At 37.8% G+C, this 25,486-nt stretch overlaps 1 protein-coding gene across 3 annotated transcripts in view; it reads left to right on the top strand.

Annotated features, from left to right (window-relative positions):
• The window catches only part of LOC121324425 (protein diaphanous homolog 1-like), a 136,428-nt gene that overhangs the window by 24,473 nt on the left and 86,469 nt on the right, over nucleotides 1-25,486 (top strand). For 2 of the 3 annotated variants that reach the window (XM_041266282.1, XM_041266281.1), the window contains 16 exons: nucleotides 45-203; nucleotides 627-728; nucleotides 994-1,124; nucleotides 1,733-1,819; nucleotides 2,300-2,363; nucleotides 2,486-2,625; nucleotides 3,036-3,147; nucleotides 3,445-3,555; nucleotides 3,935-4,053; nucleotides 6,470-6,586; nucleotides 13,226-13,341; nucleotides 14,514-14,578; nucleotides 16,138-16,317; nucleotides 20,964-21,557; nucleotides 23,036-23,150; nucleotides 23,837-23,845. In XM_041266282.1, coding sequence (XP_041122216.1) covers nucleotides 45-203; nucleotides 627-728; nucleotides 994-1,124; nucleotides 1,733-1,819; nucleotides 2,300-2,363; nucleotides 2,486-2,625; nucleotides 3,036-3,147; nucleotides 3,445-3,555; nucleotides 3,935-4,053; nucleotides 6,470-6,586; nucleotides 13,226-13,341; nucleotides 14,514-14,578; nucleotides 16,138-16,317; nucleotides 20,964-21,557; nucleotides 23,036-23,150; nucleotides 23,837-23,845 — 2,221 coding nt within the window. The remainder of the gene's footprint in view (nucleotides 1-44; nucleotides 204-626; nucleotides 729-993; nucleotides 1,125-1,732; nucleotides 1,820-2,299; nucleotides 2,364-2,485; nucleotides 2,626-3,035; nucleotides 3,148-3,444; nucleotides 3,556-3,934; nucleotides 4,054-6,469; nucleotides 6,587-13,225; nucleotides 13,342-14,513; nucleotides 14,579-16,137; nucleotides 16,318-20,963; nucleotides 21,558-23,035; nucleotides 23,151-23,836; nucleotides 23,846-25,486) is intronic. The other variant, XM_041266283.1, reaches the window with a different exon arrangement.

Below are 25,486 nucleotides of genomic sequence, written 5' to 3'. Positions count from 1 at the left end.
TTATTGCATGTCTCTGATTGATTGTTCTTCGCATCTCTATACAGCTGGAACGCTTCACCAGCATGAGAACAAAGAAGGAAAAAGAGAAGCCATATGTCTCCCAGCGGCACCCCTCTGTCTCACATTACGAGGTCCCAGCTCCGTCTGCTATGCTTAACGACCTGCCTGACAATACTGTGCTGGAACTCTTTGAACAGATGCTGGTAGGTTCTAAGCCTGTTATCTTAGTCATTCTAATTCCACTGAAATACAGGCATGTGATGCAAATGTAATGTAAGTTATGCTGGCAAGACTAAGACTTTTTTACACATGTCCGTGACAGATGACTGTGTAAAAATCTTGGACTTGCCAGTCGTCCGATATGGGTGACTTATCAATGTAACCAGCCCACCATTTTCATGGAACAGCCTTTTTAACTGATCTTTTTGTAAAATAGAAAAGAACAGCATATGTGCTACTTTCCAGTGTGAATGTTATGAGAAACAAACTGTTAGGCCTTTGACTTTCATGACCTTGTTTTTGAGTGAACTTTGAGTATTACTTTTCCTTCAGTGAGGTGAGAGAAAAGTATTACTTGTAGAGTGTCTATAGGCTTGTACTGTAAAAATGTTCTTTCTCTTGTCCAGGTTGATATGAATCTGAATGGTGAAAAACAGCAGCCTTTGCGAGCAAAGGACATCTCCATTAAGAGAGAAATGGTCTCCCAGTATCTGCATACCTCTAAAGCTGTGAGTTGAGGCACCTGATCTGTATAATGTCCCACCCCCCTCATCCACTTTGAATCGGTTTCTCCTGACATTTGTTTCTTTTAAATCTGTTGTTTTGTTGAGAAAAATGAAATAACATTATTCCTACTCTGTTTTTATTATTTTGTATTTCTTACAGTTCTCCCTGGTTATTTCGTGATTTTTTGTTTATTTTTTTTAAAATCATTTTTAAATTTAAAATGTTATTCTTGTATTAGGCTTATTTCTCTTGTTTTGCTTTGCTAAGGGCCAAAGTCAGAAGGAGAGTTCTAAATCAGCAGTGATGTATATCCAGGAGCTGAGGTGTGGTTTAAGAGAAGGTCCGCTGCTGAGCTGCCTGGAGTCCTTACGAGTTTCGCTTAGTAACAATCCTGTTAGGTAAGAAATGCTGAATATTTAAATATGACAAGTGGGGTTAAAGGGTCAAATAATAATGTCATTATTTAAATTGCATTTATTTTTCAATTCAGGATTGCTAATTGTTTCAAGCAGAACACTGTATAAAACAGTAAATAGCTACGTTCTGGTACCTTTGCTCCAGGTCACATGGTCTCATTGCAGCTATACCATCGGAGAGAACTACAGTACACATGAAGTGATTAGACACCAGGAAGCAGCAGCAACTTTTCACATATAATGTAGTCTTTGAAATGCCTGCATGTCCCTAATTGAAAAAAGAATAACGTTTAGCTTGCATTGAGCACTCCTTGTGGTCGTATTGCTTTCATATAATGAAAGACTTCACTTTTAACTTCTACCTAACTGTATTAATGCTTCACTGATACCATAGAACTGAGTTTACTTCTGAAATTGCATCAACAACAACATTCCAAGCTGTCTGGGTATCTCTCTGAAAATCAACAGGTGGATTTGTTTGACTCTCCCTCAGTTTTGCCATGTTACAAGGATTATGGCAAAGTATATAGGCATCAAGATCTGTCATTTGTGTTAATGTACTTGGAATAAATGGCTTTTGTATCTTTTAGCTGGGTCCAGAATTTCGGAGCAGAAGGTTTGGCACTGCTGCTGGATATTTTGAAGAAATTGCAGGATGATAAAGACGATCCATACAGGTAAATTGGTCATTTCATTAAATGTTTTTTAGTTAGTTTCTTTTCTTAATCCGTCCCATTATTAACACAGTAGAATATATATATATATATATATATATATATATATATATATATATATATATATATATATATATAATATTTTTTTTAAACCATGTGGTACTTCAGTAGTATACAGCAATTACTCGCTTTCATTGATTCACTTTTACCGTCTCTCTAAAGTGGTCAGTTATGCCCTCAGCAGGTGTATCATATTGTGTTGGGATTTTTATTTTAAATCAAATATGGTAGGGTTTCTTGGGCTATGTCCTAACATGCAGCTTTTAGTATTGATACCTACTTGTATAGCATCACCACTATTAAGGATTAGTTTGTAATATTCTGTTAGCCAGGGCATTATTGTCCAGCAGTCTACTTACCTTTTGAAATTAAAATGTAAACTATTTTATATTTATTATCTGATTTATTTGACCTTTTTTATAGTGCAATTGGTGTTAAGTGTCAGCATGAGGTCATCAGATGCCTAAAAGCCTTCATGAACAACATGGTAGGTGACCTTAATAACTATAACCTTAGAACTATTTTCAACATTTGGACACTCCTGTGTTCTGGTAAATAACTTATTTGTCATCCTTAAGTGTCAGTGTATATTTGTTTTCTCTTTGATAGCATGGTTTAAAAGCCATGCTGACGTCGGAGGATGGGATTCCCCTGCTTGTCCGAGCTATCAATCCCAAAGTACCTCAAATGATGGTTGATGCTGTGAAACTGGTATCTGCGATCTGCATTTTGGATCACTCTGACAATCTGTAAGTAATCTTTCTGTAGCTACATTTTTGATGGCTCCCATCATAGTGCCTTTATGGTCCTAAACACAGATAATAGCCCCAAATGGATAGATGCTTAAACAGTAGGTCTGCACCTTGCTATGAGATTGATTTATCATGTATAGAAGATCCATTCAAGCAGAAATTGCGATTTGCTCAAAAGTTTTCATGCTTTTAACAATTTAAATGTTTTTTTTTCAGAGGGAATTCTTGTTAATTCAGTATTGCATGCAGGTTCTAACCTTTGAACACTTGGCTATGTGCTTATAGATAGAGTGCAAGTCATGAAATATTTATCCTTTGTACATTCTAGCTAAAATGAGAATGTGTCTACTCTGTTTGAGTAGGGTGTGTGAGTTTACTATTTCTGAATTGTTTTAAAATGCATCAAGGCATGTCAGTGAGCGTGTGCTGGAAGCCATTACAGAGCATGCTGAGAATGAAGATATTGAGAGGTTCCAGCCACTGCTTTCTGGAATGAGAAATACAGGAGTAACTTTGAAGGTAAATCTTTATTTTAAGAACTTAAGAAACGTGTCCATTTTGATAAGTTTCAAAAGCATTCCTTTCTCCATGAAGACTGACCAAGCTAATTCATATTTAATTACATGTCCCAGTTTTTTTTTTTTTTTTTTTTTTTTTAAATAGTTGTACATGACTGATCAGTTGATAGTTTAATTTAATAATCTTAACTGTTTGGCTTTGGCAATGGAAATCAATATTTTCCTCCTAAAACAAGACAATGTTGAATGTACAATACATATAATCTCTTGAATGAACAGCATGTGTGTTTGCATTTAGGCAGGTTGCATGCAGCTGATCAACGCCCTCATCACTCGAGGTGATGAATTGGACTTCAGAATTCACATACGGAGTGAGCTGATGAGACAGGGGCTGAAAGATATCCTTACGGTACTTTTTGTTTGTTTTTATTAAGCATTTTTTCGTTGACCATACCTAGCTTTGGAGCGGGTACCCTTTTTAAAATGTCAGAAACTACTGTAAAGTAAGTACATAATACACTGATAGTTATCATTATAAAGTTAATCTTTGATTTAAGTCAAAGGTTCTTTGGAGTCATTCTAGAAAGTTACTTGTGATTTAAATAGTGTTTGGGATTCCAGAGACAACTCTCAAACAGGGCTATTGACGTGATAGTGAAAAAATAACCTTTGCTGGTAACAATAAAACTTTTTGAAACATTATTATCAAGTAGTTAGAGTATATTCGACACAGATGAATAGAACATGATCTGACATTAACACATTTGTTTTGTTCTTGGTAAATGTAGGAACTGCGTCAGGTTGAGAATGAAGAGCTGAAAGTGCAGCTGTCTGTGTTTGATGACCATTCAGAAGATGACTCTGAAGAGCTGAGAGCCCGGTTGGAAGATGTGCGCATAGAGATGGAATATCCTTTGCACTGGTATCTGATTTGTCAGGGATACACATACTGTGAATTGGACTAAACTGGTACAGTAAATTTAAGGTGTTTTAATCATTTACCACTATAACCAATTTTCACTGCCCAGCTTATATTCAACTTGCAGGTACAAAACTTAGTTTTTCTTTGAGGAAAAATATAACTCATTCACTTGTCCCGCACTTTCAGTAAAGAAACATGCTACATGTGTGGTGTGAGCCTTCATGGGCATATATCGTTCCTTAAAAACAACTTGATTTGGATACTGAATGGTAGATAAATGAATTTCGAATGCCCCTTTAAGTGTTCATATTACTTTGCATCTTTGCTCTCATTTATCTTGTAAGTACTGAACATCACAAGTACTGTGTGTTGAAAATCCGTCACTTAACAAAGCTTGCTCTTACCTCTTGGGGTAGGCTAGGCAAAAAAAAAAAAAAAATCAACAGCTGGCCTATTTTCCTTTCCAGAATGTCAATTTGGAGCAACTCCAACCTTGTTTCTTTAGTTAGTTTTAAAAGCCTGCCATTATCAAAGTCACCACCAGGTGGCTCCCAGAACATACAGAATTAAAATGCTTCATTGATAATCTTAAACACAATTTAAACGATAAGTTGAAATTTAATTGATTAACCCCACAGTAGCAAATGTTGTTTGTACTTCATAATTGCTTTATTGATTTATCTTTTTATGTATTTATTTTTATATCCTATTAATTTACAATAACTTGTCATATTCAATTATGGCATACAATTGAGGAATAAGACACTAAAATCAAGCAGTTCAAGATTTTATTTTATTATTCTTGCAGGATTTGGATTTAGACAAAATATAGATAAAAGCATTTTATTTATTTTTTGGTCTAATTTTCATGCTGTAATCTGTTGAGCAAGATTAAACATTATTAAAAGGAGGTACAATCTTTTAATTTGATATATAAAATACATCTATGTATATTAAAGGGCAAAATTATGTAAATTCAATGAGCAAGTAGGATGTATAAACACTGGTATATGGTGTTAGAGTCCACTAGTGGGCACTGTATTGCTAGTTTAGTTTAAAGGGGAATTCATTTTTTTGTTGTTGTTCTTTCCCTCATTAGTTACAATTCATTTAGTGGGTGTTATCTGACCACAAGATGTGCAGTTATCCTTCATGGGATTTGTGCATGTAGAATTTAGTCAAGTTATTTTAATATCAACTCAAGGACACTAAGACTTTATCCAATAACCTGGCAAAAAGAAACCTAAAAAACTCAGTATGTTGCCTGTTTTGCTTTGGAACTTGAAATATACCAGGCATTGCATTTGTTACAAAGGTGTTCATTATTAATGTATATGTGTTTATCAAAATAAATAAATTAATAAATACTGTATTACTTCGGAAGGGGGGGGGGATATATATATATATATATATATATATATATATATATATATATATATATATATATATATATATATACACACACACACACACACACTCAGTTTACTAAAATTACCTGTATAATCAAAAAGATTGTTAAAGGAAAAAGAAAGAAAGTGCTTCTCGTAACCTAATTTTACCTTATTTCTATGCAGCTCATTGCTGACAAGCAGGTATTCATCAGCACAAAGGAGCTCTGATTGGGTGATTACTCCTGCGTGGCTCTTTTTCCTGCTGCAGTTAATGTGCTGAATGGTGTCTCCTCGGCAGTCTGTCATACAGACAATTATCCGCAGCATTAACACAAGAATGGCTGAGATTGCATAGGGTGATTTGCAATTATCGTATGCAAATATTCATGCTGAAAGTTTGCAGAGGATATAAAAAAAAAAAAGTAGAAACATTATTAAATATCAGCATCACATTTGCCTAATGCTCTCTGCTGTATCACCTTTGATATTTTGGGTTAATGCTGGGAGGTACTATACATGCGTATTTCTGCATCTAAATCAGATACACTGCATATGTTGGCTTAGCAGATGTACAGTGCAGTATGTTACAAGTTCAGACAGTCAGTACCTGAAGTTCTGGATAGATTTGAAACTTTGGCCAACTCACAAAAGAGCCTCATTTATTCAGGTGGCTTTGGTTTACTTGGTGTGTTAAGAACACCGACAAGGACAGGGTGCCCATCTTTATACTGCAATTAAAATGAATAATTGTTTGCTTAATTTTGGCTTACCATCTCAAATAAAATACACAAAAGCAATTAAGACTGTCAATATAAAGTACACATTTTGGGCTGCAATCTCCACACTATTTACTCCAAATTGTCCTTTGCATTTTACTTTGACCTCATGTGCAATGAAATTTCAGGTGTGGGGTGTGGATGACCTGCTCCTGTAGTTTATACAGCTGCACTGTGAACTATGTGTGTTGTTTTTGTATTGCGTCTGTAACTGTCCTTAACCCACCTGGCCACTGATGTGACTGAAGTTTTCCAGGTCCTTCAAAACACTGTGAAAGACACGAAAGCTGAGCCTTATTTCCTGTCCATTTTGCAGCACTTCCTCCTCATTCGCAATGATTACTTAGCAAGGTAAGGAATGGGTTACACATTCTGTTTATCATTTCATTGATAATCCTGTACTTGATCTTATGTATAGGGTACGATATACTCATGTGTCTGGCCACATGAAGATTTCTGCACAAAATCTGAGCCCCCCTCCCCTTGCATCAAATTTCAATCCACCTGCCCAATGCTGCCAGACTCAAACCAGGTCTGACGCAAAAGTAATTTAACAAATATTGGATAGGCCATCTTAACCAAGATACGTAATCAAATGCACTCTACAGCTATTGGAAGTCTGACAGATAGCTAGTTTTTTAATATGATTAAATGTGATTCATGGTTGGTATAAATCAACCTCCCTCTATATTAGTTAACTGATTTATTTATTTTTGCTGCAAATCCCCATGAGATGCAAGCAGAGAATTTTAACATCAGCTTGGATTTGTTTACTTCATCCATGCCCCAGTCCCTAAACTTATTCATGCGTTTTTATTACAGATGTTCTTTTTTTTTATGTAACACCATAGCCCTGCATCAATAACAAGCTATGACACTTCTGACAGCTTGTAGTTGGAATTGTCAAACATAAAAACACTGTTTTATTTTGACACCAAATTTATCATGTGGAATTACACAATACATTTTCTTTGTATTTATGTATATGATTGATGTGACAAAACGCTGGCTATTGCCTCAGGCTCCCTGCTAGAAATGAGAACTCAGCCTTGGTGAAATATTCTTGTTTAAATGAATTATAAGGAATACATTTTATTTTATTTTTTTTATTTAATCCATAGTTAATGCATCCCTCAGAAACTATAAAAAGTAGAATGGAAAACAGAATTTAAGATACCTACCATTTTCACTTTTTTGGATCTCTATTCTGTGTATCTGTGTTGCATTCAGGTGCAGGACTGTGGGTTAAGTCACCAGACTGTCGTGCCACCACTCTCGCACAAACACACATTATTAAAACATCAGTTGCCTGGCTACAAGGTAGTTGCAGAGGATCCGAGACAGCTCTGGGATTAGACCTGTTCATTTTATTTTAGGAGGGAAGATTGCTGTCTGCAACACCTGAGTGATTTAATGGGTTAAATGTTAGTGCCATGTTGTGTACTTTTTCATTTCGAGAGCTTTCCAGAGAAGAGCTTTGCAGGCCTGTTTAATGGGTTTTCTGTGAATGGAGCTTGAGAAAAGAGTGAGTGAGTGATTTTTACTATAGCAATTCTATTACCCCCAAGGTAATACTCTGTCACACAGTAGAACCGGATCTAATAGAGTGCAGAGAAATGAAACATCTAAGAAATTAGGAAGAGGGGAAATATAGCAGAGAGGGAGATTGCCTTAACCCTGATATAAAGAGTTAATATCTGAAACAACCTGAGGGCACTTTGATTCTGTAAATAGATAGAAAAAGCAAATTATCAAATCCCTCAAAATAAAACTGGAGCATGAAATTCAGCTTATTTAAGGACACTTGTTTTCTGACAGTTAACTGGATAAGCTTAATAATTTTAGGTTTAACAAATTATAACATTTTTTTTTTAAAAGTGTAATCAGTTTCAAAATCCACTGGATGTCACTCTTACTCTGCCATAAAAAAAAAGTTTTAATAAAAATACCCCTGCTTCAATTGATGTTTATTTTTTATATATAGATTTTTTTTTTTTTTTTTTTTTTACTTTTTGAAAAAACTTTATTTCTCAATTAAATAGAATACACAAAATCAATATTTATAAAACAGATATTATCACGAAATCAATTCAGATCCACCCAAGGTGAACAAAACAATACATAAAATATTATGGACGCTTAAAAATTCACATCACAGATACTCCTTCAGATCACCATCCTTAACAGCACACAACACACTGTCTACACACCAGACTTCCTCAAAATTGCTATATTATGCATTGCTTTATAGAAATTAAAATCCAGTCTAACCCGTGTTAATACAAGCATTCTAAAAATGACAAACGGATCAGTATTTAAAACGTCATTCATTTTGTTTTTTCTGCTCTATAAAATTACTAATTTGGCCTGTCCAATAATAAAATTCACCAGCTGGATTGAGTACTTTCTCTTTTTACAATACTTAAAACCAAAAATAAAAAAAACACCTCCGAGAACACAAAACCCAATCCAGCAAGCAATTCCTTCAGAGCAGCAAACATGTTTTAATCTGGTGCAGAACACAAAACAATGGTAAACAGTTTCCCTTTGTGAGCAAAATGGACAGGAATCTTGCACCTCAGGGTTTATGATGCTCACAAAGGAGTTAATGGCAATGATGGTATGTAAGATCCTCCACTGCAGATCCTCCGGTCTTTTTGGCAGTGGTGGCTTATACAGGGTTCTCCAAGCTGGCACTATCTGTTCCGCCACCCCCAGCCTCTCTCTCCAGTGTGTGTCTGGTATTGCCCTGAGCTGCTGCTGGTAACGGCCCTTTACACACACCCTATACAGCTGTTTCCCCTCTACTGTACACAGAGGGAGATCTCAGACCCTCTACAGTCAGTAAATAACCCAGCTCATCAGAAGCCTGACTGATTGCTGGGGACACTAAGGGCGAATAAGTGTGCGGAACTCTCTGTTCCCTAAACAGCTGGCTTAAGAGCTCTAGCCCCTCACCGGGGAGAGCAGCAAGCACCCGGTTAAGAAAAAGCTCAGCAGTGCGGACAGACCGCATCCCCAGAGCAGACGCTAACCACTGAGAAGTCACCCAGCTGTGGGTGTTGAAATCTAAAAGGGCTTTAAGCTTTACAACACCTGCCTTCACTAACATATGTATAAAAGTAACAGACTGAACAATATCACACTTCAAGAAAGTATTATATATTAACGGCTTTTCTAGGAGCCAATCAAGGCTTATGTTTTCAGTGTATCTTTGCTCAATATGCACCCACTGCCATGCCCTCAACAGGCTCTTATAATAGTCTGGTAGTCGGTCCATCTCCAGTTTACCCATTTCTAACAAAAAAGACCCCTATCCACACCCAGCCTCCCCACCTGCTGCAGGAAAGCACAGGCAACCTGCCTCCACGGGAGGTCCTCAGTGCAATACAGCAGCCTCTGCAGGGCCTGTAACCATAAAGCCTGTCCTGCCAGAAAGGTCTATGAGTCCCTGACCCCCTCAGCCAGAGGCAGGTACAGCACACTCTGTCTGATATAATGCACCCCATCCCAGAAAAACTCCAGCATCACAGTCTGAACCTGTTTCACTAATGACTGTGGGGGCTCCAAGCAGATGAACCTGTGCCACAAGCTAGAGGCCACCAAGTTATTAATAATAAGTACCCTACCTCTATAGGAGATCTGCGGAAGCAGCCATTTCCACCGCTGCAACCTGCCTTTCACCTTCTCCACCATCCCCTCCCAATTCCTCTGCACAGTGCTGTCATCCCCGAGATGGACACCCAGATAAAGGAGCCCACCCCTGCTCCACTGCAATCTAGCAGGTAAAATTGGAGGACGAAAACCCGTCCAGTCACCCAGATGCACTGCACTACTCTTATCCCAGTTTACTTTAGCAGATGACAGCTTCTCAAACAGTCTTTGATAGGTGCCTACACTGTCAACATCAGTTTGGTTGTTAACAAATACAGCAATGTCATCTGCATAAGCTGTTACCTTCACTTGTTTACTTGGAGACTGAGGAATGGACAGTCCAGTTAATACCCTGCTCAGCTCGTTTATAAGAGGCTCTATTGCTAAAGTATAGCGCATACCAGACATGGAACACCCCTGTCTGATACCTCTCTGAACGGGGAAAGGGGCCCTTAAGCCACCGCTGATTTTCAATAGACCGGAAACGTCACGATAGAGCAGCTGAACCTTCTCCAAGAAACTGGTCCCAAACCCAAAAGCTTTTAGTGCCCTCCACAGGTAGAGGTGATCTACCCGGTTGAAAGCCTTTTCCTGATCCAACGGCACTACACCTGCATTGAAACCAAAAAGCTTGGAGGCTGCCAGTATATCTCGAATTAGAACAATATTATCGAAAATGGATCTGTCTGGAACACAGTATGTTTGGTCTCCTTGCACCACCCGCCCTATCACAGTCCTGAGGCGGTTTGCAAGGGCTCTAGAAAGGATTTTATAATCGGCACAGAGCAACGACACAGGTCTCCAGTTTTTAATATTACACAAATCTCCCTTTTTAGGGAGGAGAGTGATAACTGCTCTTCTGCAACTCTGAGGCTAACTTTATCCTGCACACTCTCCCTGAAAACATCCAACAAGTCCTCTCCCAGCAGAGACCAGAACTTTTTATAAAAGTCCACTGGGAGGCCATCAAGTCCAGGTGTCTTTCCGTTGTTCAACCCCTGCAGGGCAATCATTGTCAGAGGACTTTCCAGCCCCTTGGCTTCCTCCTCAGACAGCTGAGGGAGATTCTGCAAGAAATGCTGTGATTCCCCAGTTTCCTCCACCGTTTCTGTTGTAAACAGGTCCTTATAAAAACCCATAGCCAGCTTCCGGATCTCTGCATGCTCCCTGAGCTCCTGCCCAGCCGCTGTCCTCAGGCAATGAATCACTTTGCTCTGTGCACTCTTTCTCCAGCCCAAAGAAATAGTGAGTGGGTGCATCCATCTCCACAAAGTTCTGGAACCGCGATCTCACCAGAGCCCCCTGCACCTTTACGTCCAGCAGATCCGATAACCCCCCCCTTTTTTTTTTTTTACATTTTAGGCCCTCAATCAGCCTTTCGTTTGGGCTGGACTCCAGAGCTCTCTGGAGCTGTAGGATGTCCTCCTCCAGCTCTCTCATGGTTTTATTTAAGCTGTTTGTGACGTTTCTAGTATACTGCTAACAAAGATTGAGTCTGCACCTTCCCTACATCCCACCATTGCCGCAATAAGGAGAAATCTCTTTTTTGCCTTCAACAACCACTTGGACTCTGAGTAGGCGTTTGTACGACGTCACAGGCAATTACAGAACTCTGTTTAAACCCCTGAGAAAACAAAATGCTAACCCCAGCACTTTAGTTCCATTACTACAAAGAAATCCCCTTTCCTATCCTTTTCCCAATCAACCTGATTTCCCCCATCTATGTGAGTCTCCTGCAAAAACCTAACATACAGATTTTTCTGCAAGATAAATTCAAACAATGTGGCTCTTTTAAAAGCATTTCTGCAGCCATTAACATTAAGGCACCTGATATTAAAGCTAGCCATTGCAGAGTTTGAAAAGGAAACACATTGATTATCAGAAAAGAAAAACAAGCAGACAGTAAAGAGAAAGAGTATTAGGAGTGTACTGGCCATCAGGACTGACTGTGTTTAACATTGCCACGGAGTTTGCTCGATATGTATTTGAGGCGCACTAGCTCCTGACTACTAAACGTTTCCTGAGCAGAAACGATTTGTTTTAAACCTCGTACTGAGCTCAGAAACAAATCAATATCGGGGAAACAAATCCTCAACATCAATTCTGCTTCGCCCTTTCGTCTGCTCCAGGAAATCTTTGATGCCTTGAACACTGTACCCTCCCCGGGGTTTATACATGCCTAGCGATTGCGATGCTTGAGAGGAGTCAGTGAGACTGTCTCCAGCGGGATTGTCTGTCACTGTGCTGACAGCCTGCGCGCTGCACGGCTCTGCAGAGCTCTCAGGCTCCATACCAACACTGCTGCCGTCAGACGAAACGCTGCGTTTTTTTGTGACAGTACTGCCCTCTGTTTTACTCGCCCTTTTTTTTTCCCGGCAATCTAAAAACCTCACTATCCTCTGCGAACTTTACCCCTTCTACCTGTATCTGAACATCACCCCACACACTAGCAACCGTCTCTGTGTCAATTTGCTCACTCTCTCCCTCAGTTCCGTGACTTTCTGCTCTCTCATTGTCTTTTGCTGTATCTTGTGCTTTGGTTTGGCTTTCCGCCCCCAACACAGTGTCGCTGCCGGCCTGCTGGGGATCAGCTGCCACCCACCTTAAACTTTAGATCTTCATCAATGTTTTTTTAGAATCATAAACAACTGCCTTCTGAATGACATAACATGTTTCAAATGTGGTGACTTGCAGCCTAAAGGGATTCTCTTCAACCCGGACATGAGCTGCCCGTATCTAGCCAGCTCTCTCTCTATCACTTCATTTTTCAGAAACGGGGGAACATTAGAAAGGGTGATTTTAGCAGGGACAGCTAAAGGAATTACTGGGAGAAAAGTATTATTAACAACAATCCCCTTTTCTACAACCATAGATACTAGCTCCACTGTACCTAAAAAAACCACAGTCGATCCGCTCATGCGAGAAGCCGATTTTACGTTTTCACCAGTACACTTTAAACAAGAAATTCAAAACAATATAAAAACAAACAAGAGGAGAAGACCGACAAACCTGCCAGCAGCGCTCATGCACACACCACCACTCCACACCGCTCTCACTCTGCCAGGCAAAACAAGTCGAGATAGGTAGGTAGGTAGATAATAAATATATATATATGTGTGTGTGTGTGTGTGTGTGTGTGTGTGTGTGTGTATATATATATATATATATATATATATATATATATATATATATATATATATATATATATGTATATATATATACACACACACACACAAATAAATATATATATATATATATATATAAATAAATAAATAAATGTGTGGACTGTTGTTCCCCATGGTAAATCTAATCTAACTGTCTTCTTTTCTTTTCCAGACCACAGTACTTCAGGCTTGTAGATGAATGTGTTTCCCAGATAATCTTGCATAAGAATGGTGCAGATCCTGACTTCAGATGTAAAAGGTTTAACCTTGATGTAGAAGGATTAATTGGTAAGGCCTATTTTTATTTCTTCTTTTATCCATTTTGCTGTTGTGGAAGGTAATGGGGTTACCAGGATGCAGCAAAAGAAGCCTTAATTATTTATTAACTGAAGCTAACGTTTGTTGTATTTCTATTTTTGTATTTGCGTCTCCATAAATTCAAACATAATCATAAATGCAGAGGTAAAACTTTGAGTTAGACAAATGTTTTAGACTTGGGTTGAAATAAAACAATGTTGATGCCATTGGTATACTTTATAATAGATATGGTAGTACCACAACTTTGATTTAGACAAGGCATTAATTTCTTATATATTTAAAAAAATAATAATAATAATTTTAGAGAAATGATCAAGGTGTTAAATTAACAAAAAATATTCAAGCAGCAGCACAGGTATCTAATTGTAAGAAAATATTCATACCAAAATGTTGTACTATATTACTATTTGAACAAAATTGAACAGATTTGTCTCCCAGCATTGAGTAATCAACTGATTGTTAATAATTAAACATTATGCTTCGTATTGCAACGTTTTAATCTCACGTGGATGAAGGATACATGGGCATGGCTGTAGCGAAGTAAGCATATAGACCCTTTTACACTAGCATGCTCTACCCGGGTCGGACCCTACCCGGGTTGGCTACGCAATTTTACACTGCTTTTGAAGAAGCACAACGTGTGGATCAGTGCCCCAGAAGCAGCTTGTTACTGACACTTCCATCCAAGCTTTTCTGGATTGAACTGGGATTGTGACCTGGGTAGCCAGAACCAGATCGGGACCCGGGTAGTCGTGCCAGTGTGAAAGGGGCTTCATGTACTGCTCTTATGATCATAAATTAAGGTGGACTCAGAGCAACTGACAGTATTCTCCCTTCACTTTACATTGATTAAACTTAAGTGATCACATCTGACCTTTTAACTTTTAATGTGCTTACAAAACTGAAGTAATTCATCCGCAGTGGTTAAAAAGACCATCATTTTAAGTATTCTGTTTTTTTTTTTAAAGAAATGTGCATTTTGTTTTTATCCCACCATAATTCAATTTATGAAGTAGGTGGGGTAGGATTTCTTTCAGCCATTTCTTGCCTACAAAAATTATATTTGATTCAATCTTCAAATAACGTTGTGACCCTTTTTCTCTTTTTGTTAAGTACTTTTTATTGAATCTTTATATCTACAGATAACATGGTAGACCAAATCAAAGTAGAGAAGAGTGAAGCTAAAGCTATTGACCTGGAGAAGAAGGTACAGTAATCCACATTAATTGAATACACATTGGACTGCTGGGGAATTTACAACCGAAAACTAATACTTCATATTAGCATGAGCAATTTCACTGCCCCTCTACTTTTTGCTCAACATCTTTGACTCTTCTTTTTTCAGGGCCTAAAGCGTTTTCAAATACAGCATTAAGAAGCAGCAACTTTCGATTACTCAATATTGTTCTTTTCCTTTCAAAATTATAACGTATCTGCATTAAAGCAAGATAGAGAAGCATGGAACCTATTCAGCACCACAAACGGGAGGCCAGTGATGATGCTGCTAAGCATCATGAGTGGTAGTAGCAAATGACCTAATGTTCATTCTGTTCTGGGGAAGATACATTAGTACATCAACTCAGCTGATTAATAGCCTATAGATCCTTTTGCATTATTATTTTAGGAGAGCAGGTGTTTTACACCCACTGTCCTGACCCAGTTAACACAAGCTTCAATTTACTTGCTCCAGAAACTCATTTTGTAACTATATTTGATTTCTATAAAGTCTAGCCTATCTGAATGTCAAAAAAAAAAAAAAAACAACTTTGACACCCTCTTCATATTTGCTGCATTAAAGCAATTCATTTCTGCCTTTGAGCGACAGCCCCACTCTCTACCCCAGCACAGTGGTGTCAGCAGTTCGTGACTCCTGACAGCATTGCAATGGTTTCTTTTATTCTGAAAATCAGACATATGTAATAGCTCCACAGGAAAGAAAGATTGACCCTTATCTGGAGATTGCAAGGCCATGTGTTTTTTTTGGCTGTCAGTGTTTGCGGGGATGTGCGAGTGCCGTGACATGCGGGCAGGCCCCCTGAAATGTCATTACCAAGCAGCATTTCTCATACTGATTATAGTGATAATCTGACCTTCCGTCGGTCCTGCCTGACAGGGGATAATTACATTTGTGACTTGGGATACAATTAGACTGCTGTCAAAGTCACTGAAACATCGTGTGTGTGTGTGTGTGTGTGTGTGTCCGTCCGTCCGTCCGTCCGTCCGTCCAGGGAAAGTTCCATGATTTAACATATAGATGGATGGAGTTATGTATGTCTTTATGACTTTTTGCCCAAATTGTCACAAACACACCTAGTTTATAAGAGGGTCCTTTATGTTATATTTATTGAGTTAATAAGTTTTAGGACATTTAAAATTGATAACAGAAAAGCCTTAATTATAAATAATTGATCGTAGCATTGGAGAAGCTGTGGTATAAATGAAGGTCCTGGCATCTCAGCTGACAGTTCCTTCTGTTTCAATTGCTCGATTCCCTAAACAGCAAATGTCCCCTCTGCCAGCACAGCATTGTGATTCTAGAATATTACACACAAAAATGGTGCTAACTTAGTGAAGGCTTTGGAAATATGGCCTCATACATTTTAGTGATGCAAGACAAACCAATAATTGTGTATTGGACAGTGTATTGTGTAATTAGCGGCCATTTTAAGTTAGTGATTTGCATGGATTTTTCGAAATTAGCTGACAGATCCGACCTGTACTAATTTGTACCTTTTTTCTAATCTTTTATACTATTTTCCTCACCAGCTTGATATTGAGCTCACTGCCCGACATGAGCTCCATGCAGAGCTGAAGAAGAAGGAGAGTGATTTTGAACAGCATGTGAAAGATCTGAATTCAGAGAAAGAAGCAGTGGTCTTGGAGAAGCAAAATAAAGAAACTGAGAACAAACAACTGCAGAGCAAGATTGACAACCTTGAAGAAGAGGTGTATATCTATCTATATTTATATCTGTATCTACAGCAAAAAATTGACATAGACTCAATACCATGAGTAACATAGAACATAGAAGTTACATAGAAAATAATAGTAGATGTTAACTGTGTGGAAAATGAAATCGCAAACACATTCATAAATTTAAATAGAAATAAGTGAGTGTAGTTCAATGGCCTCAAAGGCGTAGAAGTGCCTTCACTGTTTATTTTCATAAAGGTATGTTAAACATACTGAACTCTACTTGACACTCTTGATTCACTTGACTAACCTCTGACCGGAAACGGATCATTCATTTGCAGTTACCAAGTTTAGCTGTTTACAGTATCAGTTCACAATGAGTGAGAAGCGAAACATTAGTTCTTGTCTTGGCTTTAAAGCCCAGGTTATTCGGGGTAACAAACTGTCTGCAGAACTTTCAAAGTGAATATTTTTGCATTCAAAACAATCAAATGTTTGGTTTCTGTGTGAAACTGTCAGTTGCTGCGACAGGCTGGCGAGTGGATAGAGGCCCAGTGACAGACTGCAGTTCAAAAAAATAACTTTTATTATAAATAAACACAAAATAAAAGAGCACAAGGGCGAAAACAAAGATAATTAAACACAAATAACAAAACACAAAAGCAAAACTACAAAAATAAAGGTTTCCAGGCTGGGTGATGCCTTCACTGGATTATAAAATAAAAAAAACAAAAAAAAACAAAACAGCAAACACAACCATCTGCTTGCTTCCTCAGCTCCCTTCTCCCCTCCTATTGGGAAGCTGAGACCTCCTTCTATGTCAGGTGGCTGGGTGCTGATTGATCGTTAATTACTCCAATCAACCCCAGCCACCTGAACACCTGTCAAATTTAACCCCATCCCTGCCAATCTATATAGGGCAGAGCTCTGCTCTGCCACAGTTGCTTATTATTATTTTTGTTCACTGCGTTAATCATGCACATTTGTTAACTTTTGCTATTTAAGTCATCAAATTAGACAGTACAAGCTAATAACTAAAAGTACAGTCAACGGTTTGTGGTTGGATTGTTTTCGTAAAAATAACGCTGTAGTTTTATTAATTCTTATTTCAATCTAACTGAGTTGTACCGAGTTCTTACAGTACTGTATACTGTAATTGATTTATTCACTGCAGTTCTTTCAACCATTTTCATAAGTACATTTAACAAAATAAACTTGTAAATACTCTAAACATGCGAGTTATGTTACTTATATGCATGTTAATGCCATGGTTCATGTGCACCTATGGTTAACGCATCTTGGATAAGTCAACACTAAGTGGCATCTCCATGGGATGTCAAGTTAACCGAGGTTGACTGCGTGTGTGTCTATATATATATATATATATATATATATATATATATAGTATATATATATATATATATATATATATATATATATAAAGGCACACACACACATTAGGGCTGTCAATTTAATCGCAGTTAACTTGTGCAATTTAACACGTTATTTGTTTGTCATACCCCTCTTAGCATACCGGAATTCATGTGTAATTTTAGTACATGCCAGGATTGAATGAGTGTAGTCATTGTTTGAATATAAAATTAGTCGTGGAACCACATTATGTAGCAAAGCACTCAAATGAAGGACTTGTGAATGGGACGTTTATTTTTTAACTTTGACGGTTTATTGGATAGAAAGAATGTTTCTTGTATCTACTGTCAAAGTGAGTTAAAGTATTTTAGAAGTGCATCTAGTCTGCTCGACCACCTGCGTGCTGAACATGCTTTCACTTCTCAAAATACACTCCTAGTACTCTTTTAGAACCTCCGGAAAGCTGCAAACCCATGAATTAAGCTAAGGATGATACTATAAGTATAACCAGTGCTGTTGGATAGCTACCGACTGAAGCCCCGTTCACATTGTAGCTTTGTTTTATTTCAATAACCACACTTATTTTTTAATTATATTATTTACAGTAATGGAGGATATAACCATTACTCAGTGAATGTTTTGTTTTATTTAGGCAATTAAGTTATTAATGAGAGTTAAAAAGTATTATTTAAACAGCATTTTTTTAATTGTATTTTTTCCCATGGCATTTATATATTTTATCGGGAGAATACCATTGTTTACAAAGTGGTCCTGGCAAGACAACAGGAAGAAAAAAAAAAAAAAAACCTAAAAGAATTGGAATACAAATTACAATTCTAAGATTATTTTTCTAAAAGAGAACAAAAAAAACAAACAAAAAAAAATCTAAGACTGCTCTTTTTTTTTTTTTTTTTTTTTTTTAATTACACAAGAAATTATAAGAGTATTTGCTGTTGTGATAGTATTGTCTACAAGGTGCTGGAAATGTCAGTATGATAATGCAGAACCTAATTCTATATATGGATATGGATTGTAGGTGAACATTCTAAGAGATATAAAAGGGTTAGGCATAGGGTGATTGCTGTCATTTCCAATAAGTCGGGGGGGGGGGGGGGGGGGGTGGAGTAAAGAGCTAATCTGAATTATTTATTGACATAAAGCTGTAGAAGGATACAAGAAGATTTCCAAGCATTTGAGTATCCCAATTTCAAGTATTGTTTCTATTATCAAGAAGTACAAGATTCATGGTACTGTCACAACAGTCTGGAAGAAAGAAGGTTCTTTACCAGGAACAAGTAGAAGAATTGTAAGAAAGGTTAATAACAATCCGAGATTGACTGCCAAAGATATTCAAAGTAAATTGGTTCCAAGTGGGACTGGGGTTTCCATTTCAACCATAGCTCGAGTATTGTATGGTGAAGGTCTCAATGGTCGCAGGCCAAGGAACAAGCCATCACAAGGACAATCGCTTAAAGTTTGCAAAGCGGCATTTGAATTATGAATATGAGTTCTGGTCACAGGTTTTGTGGAGTGATGAAACAAAAATTGAGCTATTTGGTCATGCTGATAGTCGTTACTTTTGGCGAAAAAGTCTGGTGAAGCGTACAAAGAAAAGAACACCATATTTACTGTCAATCATGGAGGTGGTAATTTCCTTCTATGGGGCTGTTTTTCCTCTAATGACACAGGACATTTAGTTCCAATACATGGTAAAATGCATTCCATAACATACCAAAAGATATTTGCCAATTATCTGAAACCCTCCACTACAAAACTGTGTTTAAAGCGCTACTGGATGTAAAATCAAGGTTCTGAATGGCCTAGTCAAAGAAACTTTTAAATTAATATTTCTCTAGAATTATTTGTTTGAGAAATTTCTAGAAATTATGTATTTCCATTGGACCATAAAGTCTGTAAAAATCAATTATCCAGATTCTCTGAATTAAATACTGGTCTCTAGACTGGATAAAGATGCTCTTCAGTGAAAGTCTAATGACAGTTGAAAAAAATATCTCATGCAGTTTCAACTGAGGCAAAGAAATGTGCCTTGCTGTGGTATGGTGTCTTGCTGGTTTTAGGATATGTGACACATTTTCAAAATTTGGCATGTGTATTTTATCTGACAGGATAATAAGTGTGCTTTATGTATTGCTTCTGACTGTTCATGAACACTAGGTGTGAGCATTAAAATCAGTCATGTCTAAGCTTCTGTAACCAATAAAAGTGCCTTAGATATAAGAGCAGTTCATACAGAAAAAGAACATTATGATCTAGTTACTGCTGAAGCATTCTGTTGTACTTCCTGTCGTGATGGTACTTGCTGTGTTTCCAGGTGTTCAAGAAGAATTGCAAATTCAGATTTTGCACATTTTTGACATTAGCACAATGGAGCACAATGGAAAACTAAGCAAAAAGTTACATGACGATTTAGAGGCAAGACTGCATAAAATAGTCACTTTAACTTGTGGGCTGATTGTTAACAGGTTAGATGGTACTAACATGTTCTGTACCAGTGCAGTTGATTTTATTTGAATACATACATTTGTACATGTTTGTTGAAAGTTGGCACTTGCATCATCCTTATGGGTTGCATTGTGTTAACTGCTTATCAGTACTTAGATTGTCAGGACTAACCATTAAGGGTAATTATGTTTGCAAGGCCATTTGACACAGCTGAAACTGTAGTTGATCCTACGGGGAATTACACATACAACGTATCACCACGCAGATGTGTGTAATTAAATAATATCGCTGTTAACAGAGAAGGATAGAGAGAAATGTTGGATCACACTGAAGATAAAGGGAACATTGATTGATTTTACCAGAAAATGCCATGACAAAGGTCCCACGTCGCAACTATATCAGCAAAAGAGAGAGTAAAAGATGTTCGTTTTGCTTTGTACACTGTGAAGTTGGCACCCGATGCGATCCAGAGAGCTCTAGCGCCTGTATAATCCTATCCTGTCCGATCGGAGGTATTCTCTTTCGAAAGACAAACTGAAAGTACTGGTGTTCCTTTATTTCAATCTTGGAATTTAGAAAGACTTTGTTTAAATGTTTTTTTTTTTTTTTAAACTATTGTTTTCTACATTTTTAATTAATTTATTTATTTATTTTTTAACTTATGCTAGTATTTTGATATCCAGTAGAGAGAAAAACACAATGCAACTGCACAATACTTTTGTTGCTTTGTACATACTTGTGCAGAGATACTGTATAATTTTGCATAATGTAGTTTCTGTGCATAATTCCCTGGGGTGTGTGTAGTAGATCTGTTTCTGTAACAATCTGTATTCTTCTTTCTTCAGATTAACAAGCTGTCTCTAGAACTGCAAGATGCAAAAACCAAGATCATCACAGTGCCAGTTCCAGTGGCAGTGCCACCACCAGCTCCCCCACTACCAGGGCACATCGGAATTCCCTTGCCTCCTCCTCCACCTCCCCTTCCTGGGCAAGTGGGAATGCCACCGCCCCCGCCCCCGCCCCCTCTACCAGGGCAAATGGGCATGATGCTACCCCCTCCACCTCCTCCGTTACCAGGACAAGCAGGAATGCCCCCTCCACCCCCTCCATTACCAGGACAAGTAGGAATGCCGCCTCCACCCCCACCATTGCCAGGGCAAGCAGGAATGCCCCCTCCACCCCCACCATTGCCAGGGCAAGCAGGAATGCCCCCTCCACCCCCACCATTGCCAGGGCAAGCAGGGATGCCCCCTCCACCCCCACCATTGCCAGGTGGACCTGGGATGCCACCCCCTCCTCCCCCTCCCCTAGGCGGGCCAGGGGCACCCCCACCTCCTCCCCCTGGCTGGGGGTTTTCTGTCCCAGTTCTTCCATTTGGGTTGACGCCCAAGAAGGACTACAAGCCAGAGGTGCAACTCAAAAGGGCTAACTGGTCAAAGGTAAGATGCAATAAGGGGAATAGGACTGTTTATATATCTACCAAATACATATCTTCTCATATTGATTCTTTGGTAATTCCAGGATCTAGGATAAGTAATTGCAAAAAAATAAATGAAATATGCGGTTTGTGCATGTTAACTAAAATGCTGAAAAGAAAACACTTTTTTTTTTTTTTTTTTTTTTTTTAAGATGCGTTTTCCCTTCAAGTTCAACCCTCTTAAAAATCATGTATCAAAATACCAAGTTGCCTGTGATTTAAACCTGGGAACTGAGCTAGTGTGTGGCATATGCTTGCTAGCCTGAAATACTTTAAAAGACTATCCTTTTAGCCTAAAGCTGCAGTTTTAATAGCTTCTCTGGAGTTCATGAACGTTATACTTTTCCTTTTTTCATAGAGCTCTTTTCATTTTCTGAGTGGTGAAAGGCCTTTGACGAGGGTGTCACAGAAACTGCTTTTTAATAATCCCATTTCTTTTAACTGGCAAATGAAAGGTAATTAGGTTGCAGCTAGAAAAGACAGCATTCTTTTGTCATTTAAATAATAATAATAAAAAAATCCTTCCGCACACTTTTTCTCCCCCTTCCTGTATTTGGGCACAAGATAAAGAAAGGCTGGTATTCATGGAACTCTCTACCTTTCAGACACACTTTCTGTGATGAAAAAGAAAGAATAAGAATCTTAATTGTATGATAAGACTTATGAAAACTGAACAAGAATATATGTTAATTACCGTACCTTTCTGACAGAGATTTATTTAGACCCATTGTGAAAGGAGATGGGAAAATTGAGCTCTTGATTACAGCAGGATTCTATTGCTAAAAAGTACAGTAGTTAGGATTTAAAAAAGTGTAAGTCAATTTCTTGACAAACTTACACAAATAATGCATTTTCAAGTTTTGATGAAATGGTTATTTAACTGTTTTGAGAACTATCCCACAGTATTATAGAATAAGCCGAGGGGTTATTGAACAAGAACAGTTGGTTATGAGAAATAACCAGCAGTTTGTTCAGCCACATACCTCCAAAGTAAGGAGTGACAGCTGCTTTATCAAATTTAAATTACTGAAGTTTATGTGGTGTGGACGAGAAACTACGTACCAACACTGGAACACTGACATGAATTGTAATGCAAACGCACACACGCAAAGCTTTGTCTGTTTAAGGTTTTGAAGACAGGATATTAGACTTAAAAATTGTAATGTTTTGGCTGTCAGATAGGAACCCACCTCGGCGAAAAAGAGTGTCTCCCATGTTTGACTAAGTGATTAATAGAGCTACGCAACTTGGCATGTGGATCCAGTGTGTCACAACATACCACTACCTCTAGGAGCCAGACGAAGGACACGCAATGAAAGCAAATTGCTTATGAAGTAGATTTACTATGGAGTGGGTAATTTGCCCTCTGTGAAACAAAATGCTGTATAGGCCCCTATGTGTTTTGTTTGCCACCACTTTATATTCTTGTCTACAATTTAGATTGCTCCAGAAGAACTGTCTGAGAAGAGTTTCTGGACAAAGGTGAAAGAAGATAAATTTGAAAACAATGAACTGTTTGCTAAACTCACCCTGGCCTTCTCCGCACAGACCAAGTGTAAGTAGCTTTGATTCACTGAAAAAAGGCAGGACTGAGATCGAGACCTGCCTCACTTACGTCCAGTTCCTTCAAAGGAATTGGAATTGAAGGTTTTAGAGACAACTTTTGTGACTGTTCAACTGCTTTAATTTGAAACCAATGTAATTGCCTAACTGTGACTTCAATTTAATTAACTTTTTGCCACTGTGAGAAGCTCATTTGAACAGAATACTGCTAATTGCAATTTTGATCAATGATGTGTTGGAATTGATTACAAGGGAATTGGAATTGGAAATTTATTTTATAAAGGAATTGTAATTGAAAAACAGGAATTGACCCTAACCCAGGTCATCAGTCCTTTGTCTTGGAATGCGTTGCTGAAGATATTTTGTTTCAAAACTAAAGGCACACAAAATCAAGGGAGAAAATGTAGTCAGCTTGCATTTGTATGCTTTAAACTGGCTAAATTCAAATGCATGGTTAATATTCTGTGGCTGTTTCCACAGACTGATTCACACTGATGTTGCACTACGTTATATAAGATACTAAAGTAGTCCAGTATTAGTGTAAATCTGTATCTGTGAAACCTAAAAAGAAAATGAGGGTAATATTAGTGATAGGATTGGTTTGCTATGTATGACTTTGCTAATATATATATGTGTGTTTTTTTTTTTTTTTCCCCTCCCAACTTTTGGCCCTTGTAGCATCTAAAGGTAAGTGCTTTTCTTAAATTCTATATTACATTAATACACTGAAACACTGGCGGAAAAAAAAAAAAAAAAAAAAGTTTTGGGATTTGGGATTCTGTAACAAAGAGCATTGTTCATTTGCCCTGAAAGATTTATGGGCTTTACCTGAACTAGCAACCAACGAAAAAAATAAACTTAACTTAAAGAAAATAAATAAACCCACTTGCTAATCTAGTGTGTTTTCACTGTAAATGGTTTTCTGGATGATTGTGTGGGTGAGAATACTGTGCAGAGGAGAATCTGCTAAGAATTGCATGCTGAACTCAATTCTGCCTTGAGGGGGACCTAATGTTTTACACTGCTGCTATGAAACTTTTAGTGCAAGTTCACTTTACAGTTTAGAGAAATATATGATATCCAATCACAGGAACCTTTCCAAGTTGGTGGTCTAAATACTGTAATTCTTTGTGGTGAGCTATTCTTGCACAAAAGATGTCTTAGGATGGGTTGGTGTTGAATGCTGATCCCTCCAGTGTAGGACAGGAAATAAGTTAATATCAAAACTTTTAATCTATTTATCTTTAAAGTTTATAGAGCTGTAAACTGTATAAGTAGCAACATTGTTTGCAAGCCACAGCCCCTTTAATGCTTGTGATTTAACTTAAATAGAATTTCAAACAGTCATTGTAGTTGCACATGATTTGAAGCTACAATTCTAACTTTAACAGTCCCATAAAGCGGCTTTCAAAGCAAAAGGGATGTCACGTTGCTGTAGAAGGGCTTTATTTCTTAGAGGATAATTTCTCCTATTTGCAAAGTTTTTAATGGGGAAAATGGTTGACGTTGGTGGATGAGACATTCGGTTAAAAAAAGAAAATCCAGCTTTGCTAATGGGACAGCTCCCTTGGGTAGTATGGCTATGAAATGAGTCAGGCAGACCAGTGTGAAAGGTGCATGTAAACACCAGAGAAGATAGCAATGGTAGTTCTTCTGTTTCATTATAGTCAATGACTATGAAATGAGTCAGGCAGACCAGTGTGAAAGGTGCATGTAAACACCAGAGAGGATAGCCAAGGTAGTTCTTTTGTTTCATTATAGTCAATTAAAGGTCACAGCTCGGTACATAAAAAATAGAAATGTGCTTAATGGGATCACTGGCTGGGGTCATTAATTGAATAAAAAGCTTTTTTTTTTTTTTTTTTCAGGCAGGTCATTTTTTTCAGAAGCTAATACATCTGTTGATTGTTGCAGAAAATTGGGTTAATTCAATGTGTTTGCTTGTTAATCTGCATCCCCATCTTCAAAGCATGGGTTATATGTTTCATAGTTAGATTTATTTATGTAGATATTTCATATAGACACTTCAGTACAGAAAGCCAGTATTCCAGGTTTCCCAGGATGCTAGAGCACAGCAGTCTTACCTGGCAGCAGATTCAAACAGCTAAAAAGGAGAGGAAGGAACTCCTTGTGACATTCCTGGATTTAGCTATTGCATACAGTTCAGTGCCACATGAACTTCTTTGGGAAGCATTTGATTTTTTTGTGTACCAAGGACAATAGCAAACTTAGTGAAAGCCTACTTTGAAGATTTGCAATTTTGTTTTTCAACTTCAGAATTCACCACAAACATGACAATGTCTAGAATTTGGAATAATGGCCGGTTGC

This window comes from Polyodon spathula, chromosome 12 (assembly GCF_017654505.1).
Source record: "Polyodon spathula isolate WHYD16114869_AA chromosome 12, ASM1765450v1, whole genome shotgun sequence".
Taxonomy (NCBI): Eukaryota; Metazoa; Chordata; class Actinopteri; order Acipenseriformes; family Polyodontidae; genus Polyodon; species Polyodon spathula.
The sequence above is the reverse complement of the archived record's forward strand: the minus strand, read 5'-3'. Positions and strand labels throughout refer to the sequence as shown.